Consider the following 17,493-nt stretch of genomic DNA (forward strand, 5'->3'; position numbering starts at 1 on the left):
GTAACCACTTTAGTGGTCTGGATTTTAATATTTTATCCTATATTTTGAAGTGTTTTTAGTGAGAGGGTTTCAAAGATCCTAGCCCACCATATTTCTTGAGAGGGAATTCCTAGCATTCCTTTCTTATTTACACTATTTCCGTACTACAAAATTGACTTTTCTCAAACCATTTACTTATGCTTTAGTATTGTATCACATCAGGAGATCATCCAAATTTTCCAGGATGCTCTGGTATAAAGAAGCCACAAATTAACTGAAAGCGATTTTTTTTTTTTTTTTTTTTTTTTTTTTTGGAGACAGGGTCTCACTCCATCACTGAAGATGGAGTGTAGTGTCACAATCTCGGCTCACTGCAACCTCCTCCTCCCGGGTTCAAGCAATTCTTTTCCCTCAGCCTCCTTAGTAGTTGGGAGTACAGGTGTGCACCACCACGCCCAGCTAATTTTTGTATTTTTAGTAGAGATAGGGTTTCACCATGTTGGCCAGGCTGGTCTCAAACTCCTGGCCTCATGTAATCCTCCTGTCTTAGCCTCCCAGAGTGTTGGGATTACAGGCGTGAGCCACCACACCCAGCCAGCAATTTTATATACTATCCTTCAGCCAAGGGTACTTGGTGTAGGGCAGGTGATTAGTTTCCTAAACCTTCCTTTCTAAGGCTGCTAGTGGTTTACTGACTTTGTAAGGATTAAGTGATAGTAAATCTCAGTGGATCACCAAGCATCTGAGAAAATCTATAGTAAAATATTTTATAATTAATTCTTAAAATTGCTTTTGATTTAAGGGAGGTTTTTTTTTTTTTTCTGAGATGGAGTCTCGCTCTGTCACCAGGCTAGAGTGCAGTGGCATGGTCATGGCTCACTGCAACCTCCACCTCCTGGATTCAAGCGATTCTCCTGCCTCAGCCTCCCAAGTAGCTGGAATTACAAGCACACGCCACCATGCTCAGCTAATTTTTGTATTTTTCGTAGAGATGGGGTTTCACCATGTTTGCCAGGCTGGTCTTGAACTCCTGACCTTGTGATCCTCCTGCCTTGGCCTCCCAAAGTGCTGGGATTATAGGCGTGAGCCACTGCGCCTGGCCCTAGGGGAGCTTTTTGAATAATAGGTTTGTTATGTAGTATCTCTTAGGCTTTTGGATGTGATGTGTTTGAAAAGAGATCCTACTGCTAAAATAAATGGAAAGAACTGCTGTAAAACATGTTAGTTTGTTATGAGTCTCTTAACTTCAGAGTTTTACTGATGGTTTATTAAGAACTTAGTATTTCTACTTTGTTTTTATAGTAGTAGTCTAAAATTCTACTGGATTTCTTCTTCCTTCCCATCTTACCAACAACATGTAGACATCGAACAAAGTTATTTTTTTCTCCTAGATGTGACTGCAAAATAATTGTACTTGCAAAAAATAAAAAGGGTTTTACTTATAAAACAAACTTTACATTTTCACAAAACTGTTAAAAAAACAAACTTTCCGGAATGTTTTATAGTATTGCATCACCTTTAACTCCATCTAAGCATTTTCATTCTCATGAGTATATCTATAAATTATAAGTATACTATTGTCCTTTATTCCGTGTATTATGAAACCAAGGGTCAAAGAGCCTATAAAACTAGAACCCATCTCTCCTGACTTACTGATCAGTAAACTCTGTAGACAAAGCTATGCTTCCTTAGTGTGAATAAGAACAATTTTAATACTTATGTTTAGTAGGAGTCATAAGTTCCTAATATATATTGCAATGTACTTAATTTACAAGTTCCTAATATATATTACAATTTACTTAAAAATGAAAATGCTAGTGTTTATTGGAGATGAGGATAGAAGTACGAAGATGGCACTAGAACATGGTGTTATGAACTCTGGAATCAGACTTTGGTTCGTATCTCATTTCTGCCGCTTAACTGTGTGACCTTAGGCAAATTACATAACCTTTTCAAGCCTGAGACTCCTTTTGGACAGAAGATGTGCTGATAGTATCAGCCTCACAGTTAGCATTATGTGAGCATTACATGCATGTAAAGCACTTAGTCACAGTGCTTATATAAATGAAAGAGTGATTCTTGAATAGCTTCCAGCCTTGTTGGAATCACGTAGCAGGGCAAACTTTTTCTCTAAAGGAGTAGACAATAAATATTTTAGGATTTGCCAGCCACTTCCTTATAGTTATTTCCATATTAACATGTTCCATGTTAAGGGCTTGACAGTTACACCATTTAGACTTGTTAATTTTTTTCTTAATGATATTTTGTTAATTTTATGGTGAATCATCTAAACCAGTTTTGGAACTAAGACAGTCCTGTAGAAGCTATATAATTTTAAAGGAATTCAAGTGTCTATTATACTAGGAATACCTAGGACTAACATGATTGCTCTTGTCCTTCCTAATGGATGATGGTAATACTGATAAGGACTCTTGGTAACCCCAAAGACGGGGTGAATCCATATCCCTTTATTATACACATAAGCTTTAGTTTTGTAAGTATGGTCAAAATTCTCAGATTCCATGTTACATTAAGATCCTTGCTAGAAATGAACTTTATAGGGTAAATTGTTGGTTAGAAAACATTTACTTTTCTCTTTCAGTTGAGGCTAAGACGTCTGAAGCTGAGAAGTCTGAAGTTAGGCCCTTTAATGATTCTACTCATGCTGAGCCCTTGAATGATTCTACTCACGTTTCTTTGCAAGAAGAAAACCAGTCTTCTGTCAGTCATTGCGGCCCTGATGTTTCTACAATTACTGAAGAAGGCTTATTTAGCCAAAAGAGTTTCCTTGTTTTGGGTTTTAGTAATGAAAATGAATCTAACATTGCAAGCATCATAAAAGAAAATGCTGGGAAAATCATGTCCCTTCTGAGCAGAACTGTTGCCGATTATGCTGTGGTTCCTCTGCTGGGGTGTGAAGTAGAAGCCACTGTGGGAGAAGTTGTTACAAATACGTGGCTGGTAAGACAACACTGTAGTGGTTGAAATAAAGTATTGAAGAATATCTGAATGCCAAGAAGGTTAATGCTTGTTTCTTAGGCAGTTCAGTTACAGTAAATCGGTGTTTGGATTTGAACACTCTTGATTTTGCTTTTAGCAAGGGAAATTCTAAAGTTAAATGTGCAAGTTTCTTGGGCCTAATCCTGATAACGGTAGAGGTTACTCTTTCCCAGAGGCCACAGCAGCAACATTCCTTCTTAAGAGGTCACTATAGGGTCATCTCATACTATTTGTCTTGTTTTCTTACAACCAAAGCATCACTGGTAATTTCACTGTTGATTTTTTTTTTTTAACGTTCCAAGAATTATGAGAAAAATAGTATAATACATTGGAGGAATGAAATTTAAAGCAACATTCAATAACTCCAATGATAGATCTTACTGATTGTAATAGCCTAATGTAATCAGTCGATGTATGCATATGTGTGTATGTATATGTATATTTTAACATTATGATATGAAATGTATTGAGAAAAAGCATACACAGGTTTGTATTAAAGTAAAACTTCTTATCAAAACTAAATTATAGCTCGTGTGCCTGAATGAGTGTTAACCACTGGCTGCTTATTTCAGGTTGGCTTTACTGTTTCTCTTGTTTTTAAAAGGTTACTTGCATAGACTATCAGACTTTGTTTGATCCAAAGTCGAATCCTCTCTTCACACCAGTCCCAGTAATGACAGGAATGACTCCTTTAGAGGATTGTGTGATTTCATTTAGCCAGTGTGCTGGAGCAGAAAAAGAGTCTTTAACATTCCTAGCAAACCTCCTTGGAGCAAGGTATGTGATCTTTTTAATGCACCTGTTGTGTTGGTGTATCTTTTTATTTTGACTTCTTGGAGAGCATTCAAATTAGAATTTGGTTGGGTGTCTTTATTATATTTATGGATGTTTATGTGGTTCCTTCTCCCCTCCCACTGCTTCATTTGACTAGCCTTAAAAAAAAAAAAAAAAAAGTACCTCCATTGTCCAAAGATGAAGACTTAGGTATCATAAGAAGATAGTAACTGCAGTGGATCCAAATACATGAAGTAGTGTTTAAGTCGTGACTTCATAATGACACCAAATAAACTAAGGTAATTGATGATCTTTGAAAGATGCTAGGGAACCAGTCCGTTACTTTGAAAGCTGACAAAAGGAAAGGATCAAGTAATTTAACTTGCATTTCTTGTGCAGTTTGCATCAGGGTAACATGATAGTGGATACGGTAGTTTCCCTTTTTAAAGATGTTTCAACAAACAAACAAATAAACAAGGAATGATAAGATTGTAACCCCTAATGAATGAAAGAATCTAGGCATTGAACATCAATAGTTAATCACACAATAAAGGGACAAGATATGATGTGCCTTCTTATGGAGAATACACCACCACTTTGAAGTAGTCTTGCCAAAATAATCAAACCTCAGTCTGATGATGCTTCTAGATCCAATTCCCAATTTATAGGAAATGCAAACAGCAGAATAACACGTTAAACTACACCACAATGATATAATCAGCAAGACCCAGACTTTGGTACAACTCTATGGCATAAATGATCCAGTGTCTTCAACCAATGTATATTAAGGGCATGGAAAAGAAGGTAGGAACCTATAAGCTAAAAGACATGAAAAAGCAAAAGCCTAAATATGGTCTTTAAAGATGCCATTATTTGATTATAGAAAAGTAAAGAAGTGATTACCATAAGTGTCCAAAAAGACTGAGCACAGTGGCTCATACCTGTAATCCCAGCACTTTGGGAGGCCAAAAGATTGCTTGAGCTCAGGAGTTTAAGACCAGCCTGGACAACATAGTGAGACCTCATCTCTATTTAAAAAATAATTTTAAAAAAATGAGCTAGGCATGGTGGCATATGCTTATGGTCCCAACTACTCAGGAGGCTAAGGCAGGAGGATTGCTTGAGCCCAGGAGACCGGGGCTGCAGTGAGCTATGATCATACAACTATACTCCAGCCAGGGCAACAAAGTGAAACCCTGTCTCCAAAAAAAAGCCCAAATAGTGGCTACTATTAAGAAGGGAGGGAAAGGGGGTTGTATGGCATGTTGGAGAGGTTCTGGGGTGGTTAGCGAGATTCTGTCTTCTGACATGGGTGGTGGACTTAAGGGTTTCACCTTATAACAATTCATTAAGCTATGTATTTCTTTTTTTGCTGTTTTCTGTTTGAATTATATGAAACAAATTCTTTTAAAACCGAAATTGTGGAAGATAATAACATACATGATAACAGACTCCACTGGATACAACTAAAGCTGCATTCAGCAGGAAAGTCATGCAAATTCTGAAATAGAATAATTGGTACTAGCCCTAACAGTTATTAAAATACATTTTGTGGCCAGGTGTGGTGGCTCATGCCTGTAATCCTAGCACTTTGAGAGGCTGTGGCAGGAGGCCAAGTTCAAGACCAGCCTGGGCAATATACTAAGACTCTGTCTTTAAAAAAAATTTAAAAAATGAGCCAGGCAGTGTAGCATAAATCTGTAGTCTCAGTTATTTGGGAGGCTGAGGTGGGAGTATTGTTTGAGCTTGGGAGGTCAAGGCTGCAGTGAGTCACAATGGCGCCACTGTACTCTACTCTGGAGGACAGAGCAAGACCCTGTCTCAGAAAACAAACAAATATATATTTTGTGCAACTTCACTAAATAACAGTGTGGTTGCGTGTAGCAGAAAGTTTAATTCATGGACAGCAAGAGTAGCAGGAGAGTCAAATACACAAAGAAATTTACGATAAAAGTGACATTTCAAATTGTTAAGGAAGACATGGCTTATTCAATAAATAGGATTCATTAAAGTTGGAGCAATATCTCATATCTAAATAAGTACTGAATGGATTAGTGGGTTAAATATAAAAAATGAAGTTATAAAAGTACTAGGATAAACACATAACATAGAAAAAAAAGTGCTAGGAAACATGGGAAATTTAAAAATCTGAAAAGTTGGAAACTGGAATGTAAAACCCAGAAGTCATAAAAGAAATCGTGGAATTCTGTTCAATCTCAAGTCATAGACTTCTTTTTCTGCCCTGTATTCTCTGTGTGTAATATCCTATGATCTTGAGGCACTTAATTTCTCTGTATTTTTTCCCATGTCTATACTTAAATATTGAGAGCATCAAATGAGATAATATGTAGAAATGCTTTGGAAAGTTGTAGTAGGTTAAAAAATAATAATAATGTGTTATTTATACACTTTGCTCCTGTCACTTTTTCCTTGCCTTCTTTTGGGAGGAAAGGACAAAGTGTGGGGGTGATAACTAATTTAGGAGGTAACTTTGGCTGTGTGAGGTGGTTCATGCCTGTAATCCCAACTTTAGGAGGCTGAAGCAGGAGGATCACTTGAGCTCAGGAGTTTGAGACCAGGCTAGGCAACATGGTGAAACCCCATCTCTACAAAAAATACAAAAATTAGCCAGGTGTGGTGGTTAGGACTACACCTGTAGTCCTAGCTACTGGGGAGGCTGAAGTGGGAGGATAGCTTGAGCCTGGGAAGTGGAGGTTGCAGTGAGCTGTGATTATGCCCACTGCACTCCAGTCTGGACAACATACCAAGACAAGACCCTGTCTCAAAAGGAGGTAATTTTGCTGTCTGTTCTTTGCATGTCTAATTGCATAATTGTTTAATTGTCTAAAAACATAATATGTCTAATTATGTTTTTATAAAAAGTTTGTTACAGCAATACATTTTTACCCTAGAGTAAGCATTTGTAAGGGGATTAGCTTAATTTCAGATAGAATAAACCAACTTTTAATCAGTATTTTTTCCTATACTTACATATCTCTAACCACACTGTTGTGTTGGAAATTTTGTTCTTCGTGTTGCGGGTGAATTGTATACGTGACCATTTCCACTTCTTTAAATATAAATTTCAGTGTTCAAGAATACTTTGTTCGCAAATCCAATGCAAAGAAAGGCATGTTTGCCAGTACTCATCTTATATTGAAAGAACCTGGTGGCTCTAAATATGAAGCTGCAAAGAAGTGGAATTTACCTGCAGTTACTATAGCTTGGCTGTTGGAGACTGCTAGAATGGGAAAGAGAGCAGACGAAAGCCATTTTCTGATTGAAAATTCATCTAAAGAAGGTTAATACTTTTATTCTGTTATTTTATATATATTTACAACTAGATGGTTTCTGGGATATAAATGTGCCAATGCTTGTGTTTAGGAAAGGTCATTGATTTTCACTTTTCACATTGGGTGCAGTGAGGGTCTCAGTTTTTGAAGTCTCAGGATGTAAGCTTGGCTCCTATTTATTGCTGATTCCTTCTATGGCTACAGTAACATACCATGTAATTAATGTGCTCTCTCTCCTCTTATCTTTGGGCTTCTGCATGTTTCCTGTAGACCACCTCACAGTTGCCAGCTCTTCCTTATCTTTCAGTTCTCAGCTAAGATACCACTTTCACTGGGAAGTCTTTCTTTTTCTTCTTTTTCTTTTTCTTTTTTTTTTAATTATTATTATATTTTAAGTTCTAGGGTACATGTGCACAACATGTGGGTTTGTTACATATATACATGTGCCATGTTGGTTTGCTACACCCATTAATTCATCATTTACATTAGGTATATCTCCTAATGCTATCCCTCCCCCATCCCTCTACCCCACAACAGGCCCCGGTGTGTGATGTTCCCCGCCCTGTGTCCAGGTGTTCTCATTGTTCAATTCCCACCTATGAGTGAGAACACACGGTGTTTGGTTTTCTGTCCTTGTGATAGTTTGCTCAGAATGATGGTTTCCAGCTTCATCCATGTCCCTACAAAGGACATTAATTCATCCTTTTATATGGCTGCATAGTATTCCATGGTGTATATGTGCCATATTTTCTTAATCCAAATCCAGTCTATCATTGATGGACATTTGGGTTGGTTCCAAGTCTTTGCTATTGTGACTAGTGCCGCAATAAACATATGTGTACATGTGTCTTTATAGTAGCATGATTTGTTTTTTTTTTTTTTTTTTTTTTTTTTTTTTTGAGACGGAGTCTCGCTCTGTCTCCCAGGCTGGAGTGCAGTGGCCAGATCTCAGCTCACTGCAAGCTCTGCCTCCCGGGTTTACGCCATTCTCCTGCCTCAGCCTCCCGAGCAGCTGGGACCACAGGCGCCCACCACCTTGCCCGGCTAGTTTTTTTGTATTTTTTTTTAGTAGAGACGGGGTTTCACCGTGTTAGCCCGGATGGTCTCGATCTCCTGACCTCGTGATCCACCCGTCTCGGCCTCCCAAAGTGCTGGGATTACAGGCTTGAGCCACCGTGCCCGGCCAGTAGTAGCATGATTTGTAATCCTTTGGTTATACACCCAGTAATGGGATCCCTGAGTCAAATGGTATTTCTAGTTCTAGATCCTTGAGGAATCGCCACACTGTCTTGGGAAGCCTTTCTTGACTCACTAAGTATGGCCTTTGTCTTGGTGTAATGTTTTGTTTCACCATGACACTCTGTATCATCCCTTTTATCTCTTACCTCGGTGTTATAATGGTGGTTTATTTTGTGTCTCCCTGCGAAATTATAAGTTCCAGAAAGGCAGTGAACATGCATGTCTTGTGAATTCTGTATTTCCTGTGTCTAACACGAGGCCTGGCATGGAGTAGCTATCTAATAAGTTTTTTTGTTAAATGTTGAAAACAGGTGGAAGGCAGAGGTGGAAGAATACAGACCTTCTCTTTTAAGATAATAGCATTCCTGGGCAAACTTCAGGGGCATATCAGCAGCTTGGGAACACCTCTCAGAGTCATTACTTATTTTGCCAGACAAACTGGTAATTTTATGACGGAGGCTAAGTGATGTTTAGGTCGTATTAAAATTTGATTAAGGGCTTTCCAAAACTTTACTGTAGTTAACTCTGAGTAATTCAGAGTTTCTTTTTAGCCTGTCATTGACTAGAAAGACATTCACTGATACAATTTTTGGCAAATAGGCTTATTGAGACATAGCAAGATGAAACAGGAAATCTATTTTTATTTTTTCAGTTAATGTGCTTGTCTAACTCAACATATGTTTAATGCATAATCTGGTTTGTTTCTTGGAAAGTAGGTATATAATTTTGTCATTGAAGGTGTACTGAGAATTGACATGAAAACTAACAGATTGGGATGACAAGGTAGATGATCACTTTAGCCCCAAGAGTTATGCAAGAAAGAAAGGAAATAAAAGAGATGTAAAACATTACTTCTTGTGTACTGGAAAAAAGTGGGCATTAGTGGCTCATATTTGTTTCTTTTCATTTTAAATCTCTAGAACGAAGTTTGGAAACAGAAATAACAAATGGAATCAATCTAAATTCAGATACTGCAGAGCATTCTGGCACACGCCTGCAAACTCACAGAAAAACCGTCATTACACCTTTAGATATGAATCGCTTTCAGAGTAAAGCTTTCCGTGCTGTGGTGTCACAACATGCCAGACAGGTTTCAGCCTCCCCAGCAGTAGGACAACCACTTCAGAAGGAGCCCTCACTACACCTGGATACACCATCAAAATTCCTGTCCAAGGACAAACTCTTCAAGCCTTCCTTTGATGTGAAGGTAAGGTTTATAGGCAATGGTCCCAGAGTTAACAGTTTTACCATTTATAAAGTTAAAGCACCAAATTTGGCATCACCTCTAAAGTGTAGTAGTAAATTTTCCAGAGATGTTGGCAAGTAGATTTTTGTTATTGCGTTTGAATGTTTTGAGTCCCAATATACATTGAGGGTTAAGGTAAGAGCTATAAATAAATATGGTGTGAAATTAGGACATCTGGGTTCAAGTACTAGATCAATCTTGAACTGTATAACTAGGCCGATCATTTAATATACCTGAGCTTCAGTTTGTTTCTTCATACAAAGAAGATAATATTTGCTCTGAAAATTCATAGATTATAAAGATCGAATGATGAAATCACTTTATAAACTATAAAATGTGGACACACTGCTACTTTATATATCGGTTCTCAGAGTACAGCCACGATTTGCCTTCTGAAAATGTGTGTATATCACCTTACTTGAATTGTTTCCTGTAAAGACATGAGTTAAGCCTGTGTTTCAGTTTGATCTCCTGAGCAGTATAGTATGGCTCCCTTTCTGAAAAATTTGTTTGCAAATCAGGGGCTAATAAAATCTTCCAAATGATTTTCTTTTATTTTCCAAAGCTGATTTTCATCACTATTTCTTTAGTAGCTTTTGACGTCTTAAGTGGCTGTTCAAACTGTTGTCTATGATTTCTTTATCTACAAACCTTTGCAGAATTATTTTACTCATTCGTCTGTTGATATTTTTGCTTGTAGGGTATTTAGAAGCAATATTTTAATAATTTTTATTAGTGTGTTTTGGAGTAGACTTACTAAAAAGTTTACAGATTATTCATATTCAGAAAATAAATATTAATTGATATCCAGGACAATTTTCCCCAAGCTAATTTATGTCTTTATTTTTGGTGAGAATTCCAGTGACCCACATGAAAAAAATGTCTTTACTATTAAACTCAAAATTCTAAGTTTTCACATGAAATCTCTTCTGAGGTAACATTTTGTACCGTGATTAATACTCAGGTCCATATCCCTTAAGAAATAAAGGAAAATCAGTCTTGGGAACTGTGAGGTGTAGGATCAAGCCTCTTCTTTGCCTCCTACTGCCTTTTAAAAGCAAGTCAACCTCTTTCAGCTTCATTATGCTCATCTGTAAAATCCAGATGATCTCTGAAGTCTCATAACTCACAGACTCTCTGAAGAGCGAATGTAATAATATTAGTAGGCAAGAAAATAGTAGAAATATTTTCAGTCATTGAGACCATTCTTATGTAGATACTTTGCAATAAAAGTTTTGCAGTGGAAAGCTGATAGTTCTGAATAGCCTCAGTACAAAAAGCACATTTAAAGATTTTATTGTTTAGAGTCATAATATTGAGCAGTATTTTTTCTCCTTTTTCTTTTTTGATGGCACATAAATAACGCTTCATCTTATAATCAGTGGTTCTTCAAACTGATATAATATGGTATGTTGAATTATTTACTCAAAACATGAAAGGGCCTATGGAATAATCACAAAATTGACCATCTATTAGGCCTTACCTTCCCTCCCCACCAAAAAATTCACCATTTATTTAAACTTAATTTTTAATTAATATACATCAGAGCAGTACAATAAGTATACTGCTAATGAAATATCAGGGTGAATCATTGGGAAGCCACTATACACGTTCAGATAGAGACCATGGTCAGTACTGTAAACCCTTGCTTGTGGCTCCATCACTGCTTCCTCCCTAAAGTATACTCCTGACTTCTAACACTATAGTTTTGTTATGCTTGTTTTTGACTTTTAAATATATGGTATCATAGTATGTATTCTTTTGAGTCTGCTTTTTTTAAAGTGTTCTTTAACCCTTATTTAGATGTGTCTGTTTTGCTGCATGCAAATATAGTTCATTTATTTATTCCTTTGTATGGATATACAGAATTTACATTTCCAGTGTACTGTTGATGGGCATTTAGTTGGTTACTGGTTTTTTGCCCTTACGAAATAATTTTACTGTGAGCATTCCTTTTTTTTTTTTTTGAGACGGAGTCTTGCTCTGTCACTCAGGCTGGAGTGCAGTGGCCGGATCTCTGCTCACTGCAAGCTCCACGTCCCGAGTTTACGCCATTCTCCTGCCTCAGCCTCCCGAGTAGCTGGGATTACAGGTGCCCGCCACCTCGCCCGGCTAGTTTTTTTTTGTATTTTTTAGTAGAGACGGGGGTTTCACCGTGTTAGCCAGGATGGTCTCAATCTCCTGACCTCGTGATTCGCCCGTCTCGGCCTCCCAAAGTGCTGGGATTACAGGCTTGAGCCACCGCGCCCGGCCGACTGACAGAGCATTCTTGTGCATGTCTCTTGGAGTCTATATGTGTGTATTACTATGTGGTATATACCTAGAAGTGAAATTGTTGGGTTCTATTTAAGCTTCAGTAGAGAACGACAAATTTTTTGCCAAAGTGATTATACTAGTTTATGCTTCCACCAGTAGTGTGTTGAGTGTACCCAGTGTTCCTCATCTTTGCTGACACTTGCTATTATAAGCTGTTTTATTTCATTTTTTACTTCAACATAATTTCTAACTTACAAAAAGTTGCAAAATAAAAATGGTACAAGGGGCTGGGTGTGGTGGCTCACATCTGTAATCCCAGCACTTTGGGAGGCTGAGGTCGGAGCATCACTTGAGACCAGGAGTTCTGAACCAGCCTGGGCAAAATAGCGAGACCCCCATCTCTAACAATTTTTTTTTTTCATTAGCTGGGCTTGGTGGAGTGCTCTTGTAGTCCTAGGTACTCAAGAGGCTGAGGTGGCAAGATGGCTTGAGCCCAGGAGTTTGAGGCTGTAGTGAGCTATCCTACCACTGTACTCCAGCCTGAGTGACAGAGCAAGACCCTGTCTCAAAAAGAAATAACTACAAGGATGGCTGGACATAGTGGCTCATGCCTGTTATCCCAGCACATTATGAGGCTGATCAGGGGTGGATCACTTGAGGCAGGAGTTGGACACCAGCCTGGGCAACATGGTGAGACCCCACATCTACAAAAAGTTGGAAAAATTAGCTGGGCATGATGATGCATACCTCTTCCTACTTAAATGATATTCTTTATTATTTGTCAGTTTTCAGTTATGTTTTTGGCTCCCACTAATTGCCTGTACAGAAGATTTTATTCTGTTTCCCCCTTTTCTCTCTTCTGGTTTTCACTGCATATTTTTTTACTTTGTCAGGAGGGAAAACATATTTTTTCAACCCACAGACCCCCCCCTCGTTTTGGTCTTAACTCTACAATCAAATATATGAAATGCGTACTCTTCTTTTTGAAGCTTTCCTGTCAGCTTTGGTATGATGAAGTTCATTTTCTAGTAGGTTCCTCAGGAATCTATGTGTACACTTGTGTACAGTATTCCTTGAGTTCTGCATGTTCATAACTTTTACTATGGCCTTGCTTCTTCTACAGATTGTTTGGATGTACTATTCTTAGTTTGCTGTTTTTTTTCTTGAGTTTCCTGAAAATGCTTTTCCACTACTGCCTTGCTTTGTGTGTGTTGTTTTTGAAAAAAATCTGATGCCAGTCTAATTAAATTATCTTGTCTTTGTAAGTTATTTCATCTTTTTGCCTGGAGGTCATGTGGATTTTTCTTTTATCTTTTTTTTTTTTTTTTTTTTTTTTGTTAAGACAGAGTCTCGCTCTGTCACCCAGGCTGGAGTGCAGTGGCACGATCTCGGCTCGCTGCAACCTCTGCCTCCCGGGTTCAAGCAATTCTCCTGCCTCAGCCTCCCGAGTAGCTGGGATTACAGGCATGCGCCACCATGCCTGGCGAGTTTTTGTATTTTTAGTAGAGACAGGGTTTTGCCATGTTGGCCAGACTGACCTCGAACTCCTGATGTCAAGTGATCTGTCCACCTTGGCCTCTCAGAGTGCTGGGATCACAGGCCACAACGCCTGGCCTTTCCTTTTATCTTTGAACTCAAATAGTTTTACGAGGATGTCTAGATGTTAAGAATTCTCAATCATTTGAAATCAGTTTTCTACAATACATGGTAGGTTTTAAAATTTGATTCTTTTCAAATTTTTGGTCTGAGAGATGAGAAGAATGGAGCTGCCAATCAACTGAGTTGAACAGAACAGGTTGAGATTGGAGCCTAAAGATCAAGAGTTCACATGTTAGACACATTAAGTTTGAGATGCCTGTTAGATATCCAAGTAGTTGTTAAATAGGCAGTTGCAAATAAAGCTGGAAGTTTGAGGAATGGTTTGGGCTGGAGATAAAAATGTGGGGTTCTGAGTTTGTAGGTAATATGTAAAGCCATGTGAGAATAGACGCCAAGAGATCAGGAGAAGGCGAAGAAAGGAAAGAGGTTTTTTTTTGTTTTGTTTTGTTTAAGACAAGGTCTCGCTGTGTCACCCAGGCTGGAGTGTAGTGGCATGATCACAGCCCATTACAACCTTGACCTCTGGACTCAAGCAATACTTCTACCTCTGCCTCCAAAGCAACTAGGACTTCAGGTGCATGTCACTACACCTGGCTAATTTTTAATTTTTTTGTAGATACGGGGATCTTACCACACTGCCCAGGCTGGCCTTAAATTCCTGGACTCAAGCAATCCTTTTGCCTTGGCCTCCCAAAGTGTTGGGATTATAGGTGTGAACCAACATGCCCAGCTGAAGAAAAGAGCTCTAAGGAACATCTTGAGGTGCTCACCTTTAGAGGAGGAACCAGCAAAGGAGACTGAGAAGGAGCTATAAGAGAGGAGGAAAGCCTAGAGATTATTTTAGAAGTCAAGTATTTCAAAGAGGGAGGAAGGGTTAACTATGTCCAGTACTGCTCAAAGATCAAGAAAGGTGAGAATAGAAAATTGGCCAGTGGATTTAGCATTATGGAGGTCAATGGTGTCATCATAACAATAAGGGTTTTGGTGGCATGATGGAGATGGAAGCTGGTGTGGGTTCATAAAGAAAGGAGAAGAATGGGAGACATTGAGTGTAAACAACGATTTTTGAAGGAGTCTTGCCATAAAGGGGAGCCAAGAAAATGGAGTTGTAGCTATGGGGCAAAGGAGGGTCAAAAGAAGGTCGTTTTCTTTTTAAGGTAGAAGAAATAGCCAGGCTCAGTGGCGCTTGCCCATAATCCCAGCACTTTGGGAGCCCAAGATGGGAGGATCACTTGAGTCCTAAGAGTTCAAGACAAATCTGGGCAACATGGCAAGACACTGTCTTTACAAAATGCACAGAAATTAGCTGGGCGTGGTGGTGCAAGTCTGTAGTCCCAGCTAGTTGGGAGGCGGAGGCAGGAGGATTGCTTGAGCCCAGGAGATAGAGGATGCAGTGGGCAGTGATCATGCCGCTGCACTCCCGCCTGGGTGACAAACTGAGACCCTGTCTCAAAAAAAGAAGAAGAAATAACTGTATGTCAGTGTAACTGCCAGTAGAGAAGCCAATTGATGATGCAGATGAGAGAAGGAAGACTTGCAGGAGGCTTGAGTCTGAGAGGCATTGGGATCTACTTAAGTAGAGGAAAGTACTAGTGGCACGTGTGCTGAAGGCAGATACAGGTGGTATGGGAGCTTCTGATTTTTGTAGAAGGAATCCTCTAAAATGCTTTGAAGAAGTTAAAAAAATTAAAGTTTAGCATATAGAAAGACTGTGTTCTTGGCAAAATAGATTTAAGCATTGTCAAGATCTGTAAAAGCGTATTAATCTGTTTGCACATTGCTATAAAGAACTACCCCAGACCGAGTAATTTGTTCTTATTTTTATTTTTTTATATTGAGACGGAGTCTTGCTCTGTTGCCCAGGCTGAAGTGTGGTGGCATGATCTCGGCTCATTACAATCTCTGCCTTCTGGGTTCAAGCAGTTCTCTTGCCTCAGCCTCCCGAGTAGCTGGAATTACAGGTACCCACCACCACACCTGGCTAATTTTTGTATTTTTAGTAGAGATGGGATTTCACTGTGTTGGGCAGGCTGGTCTCAAACTCCCAACCTCAAGTGATCCACCCACCTCAGCCTCCCAAAGTGCTGGGATTACAGGTGTGAGCCACTACGTCCAACTTTATAAAGAAAACAGGTTTAATTGACTCACAGTTCCACAGGCTGTACAGGAAGCACCACTGGGGAGGCCTCAGGAAACATTCAGTCATGGTCGAAAGTGAAAGGGAAGTGAACATGCCTTTCATGACTGGAGAAGGAGGAAAAGATAGCGGGGGGAGATGCCACACACTTTTAAACAACCAGATATCAGCCAGGCGCAGTGGCTTACACCTGTAATCCCAGCACTTTGGGAGGCCAAGGTGGGTGGATCACCTGAGGTCAGGAGTTCAAGACCAGCCTGGCCAACGTGGCAAAACCGCATCTCTACTAAAAATATAAAAATGAGCTGGGTGTGTTGGCACATGCCTGTAATCCCAGCTAATCGAGAGACTGAAGCAGGAGAATCACTTGAACCAGGAGGTGGAGGTTGCATAGAACCAAGATCGCGCCACTGTACTCCAGCCTGGGCAACAGTGAGACTCCATCTCAAAACAAACCAGATATCATGAGAACTCACTCATTATCACAAGAACAGCAAGGGGGAAATCCGCCCCCATAATCCAGTCACCTGCCACCAGGCTCCTCCTCCATCATTGGGGATTAGAGTTCAACATGTGATTTGGGTGGGGACACAAATCCAAACCATATCAAAAGGTAATGTAGATCCTAGAAAAAAATGCGAGCAGAAACAGTATTTAAAAAATCTGAAAAGAATAATTGCAGGTAGGCAGTAACCCTACCATTTATTAAAACCTCTTGTAAAGTTGCAGTAATTAAAGCAGTGTGTTGTCACCTGAATAATCAAGTTAGGGTATAAGATTATACTTCACAAATAGGGGAATGTATTATGTAATAAAGGTAGCATTCAAATTGGACAACTAGGTAGCCATCTGAGAATACGTTTGTAATTAAAGCTCACACTTTACATCAGAATACTTTTTAGATGATCAACTTTTGGGGTTTTCCTTGAAACAGGATCTCACTTTATCACTTGGGCTGGAGTTCAGTGGCATCATCATGGCTCACTGCAGCTTCGACCTCCTGGGCTCAAGCAGTCCTCCCACCTCAGCCTCCTGAGTAACTCAGACTACAGGTACATGACACTGTGCCCAGCTAGTTGTATTTTTTGGAGAGTTGGAGTCTCACTCACCATGTTGCTCAGGCTGGTCTAGAACTCATGGGCTCAAGCAGTTCTGCCTTGGCCTCCCAAAGTGTTGGAATTACAAGCGTGAACCACCACACCCAGCCTAGATGATCAGATATTTAAACATAAGAAATGAAGCCATAAAAATTCCCAAACATGTCATTAATTTATTTTTAAAATAATCCTAGTGTGGGGAAGGCCTAACTACAACATACACTCCAAAAGAAATAGAAGATTTGTGTGAATTTGACAGCATTAAAAATTCTCTAACTGGGTGTGATGGCACACGCCTGTAGTCCCAGCTGACATAGGAGGATTGCTTGAGCCCCAGAGGCAGAGGTTGCACTGAGCTAAGATCGAGGATCGAGCCACTGCACTCCATTCTGGGCAAGAGAGCAAGACCCTGTCTCAAAAAACAAAACAAAAAAATTCTCCAGCCAGGCACGGTGACTCACACCTGTCATCCCAGCACTTTGGGAGGCCAAGGAGAGAGGATTGCTTGAGCCTAGGAGTTTGAGACCAGCCTGGGAAAGACGGCAAGACCCTGTCTCTATGAAAAATTTTAAAATTACCTGAGCACAGAGTTGTGCATCTGGAGTCCCAGCTACCTAGGAGGCTGAGGTGAGAGGATCCCTTGAACCCAGGAGTTAGAAGCTATAGTGACGTATGATCATGCCACTGCACTCCAGCTTAGGTGACAAAGCAGGACCCCATCTCTAAAAAACAAAAGGCTCCATGGCAAAAATTTGACAAATGATAAATTGAAAGTAAATACACGGATATTTTATCACAGTTGATCCATGCACATATAAATTCATACAAATGAATATAAAAGTATATTCATACAAGCAATTAAAAAAAAAAAAA

General features: G+C 39.4%; 1 protein-coding gene across 4 annotated transcripts in view; it reads left to right on the forward strand.

Annotated features, from left to right (window-relative positions):
- TOPBP1 (DNA topoisomerase II binding protein 1) overlaps positions 1–17,493 on the forward strand; it is a 64,884-nt gene that overhangs the window by 15,380 nt on the left and 32,011 nt on the right. For all 4 annotated transcript variants that reach the window (XM_033212648.1, XM_033212645.1, XM_033212646.1 and 1 more), the window contains 4 exons: positions 2,582–2,940; positions 3,584–3,756; positions 6,843–7,054; positions 9,206–9,492. In XM_033212648.1, the coding sequence (XP_033068539.1) occupies positions 2,582–2,940; positions 3,584–3,756; positions 6,843–7,054; positions 9,206–9,492 (1,031 nt within the window). The remainder of the gene's footprint in view (positions 1–2,581; positions 2,941–3,583; positions 3,757–6,842; positions 7,055–9,205; positions 9,493–17,493) is intronic.

Source organism: Trachypithecus francoisi, unplaced genomic scaffold (assembly GCF_009764315.1).
Source record: "Trachypithecus francoisi isolate TF-2019V2 unplaced genomic scaffold, Tfra_2.0 Lachesis_group0, whole genome shotgun sequence".
NCBI lineage: Eukaryota > Metazoa > Chordata > Mammalia > Primates > Cercopithecidae > Trachypithecus > Trachypithecus francoisi.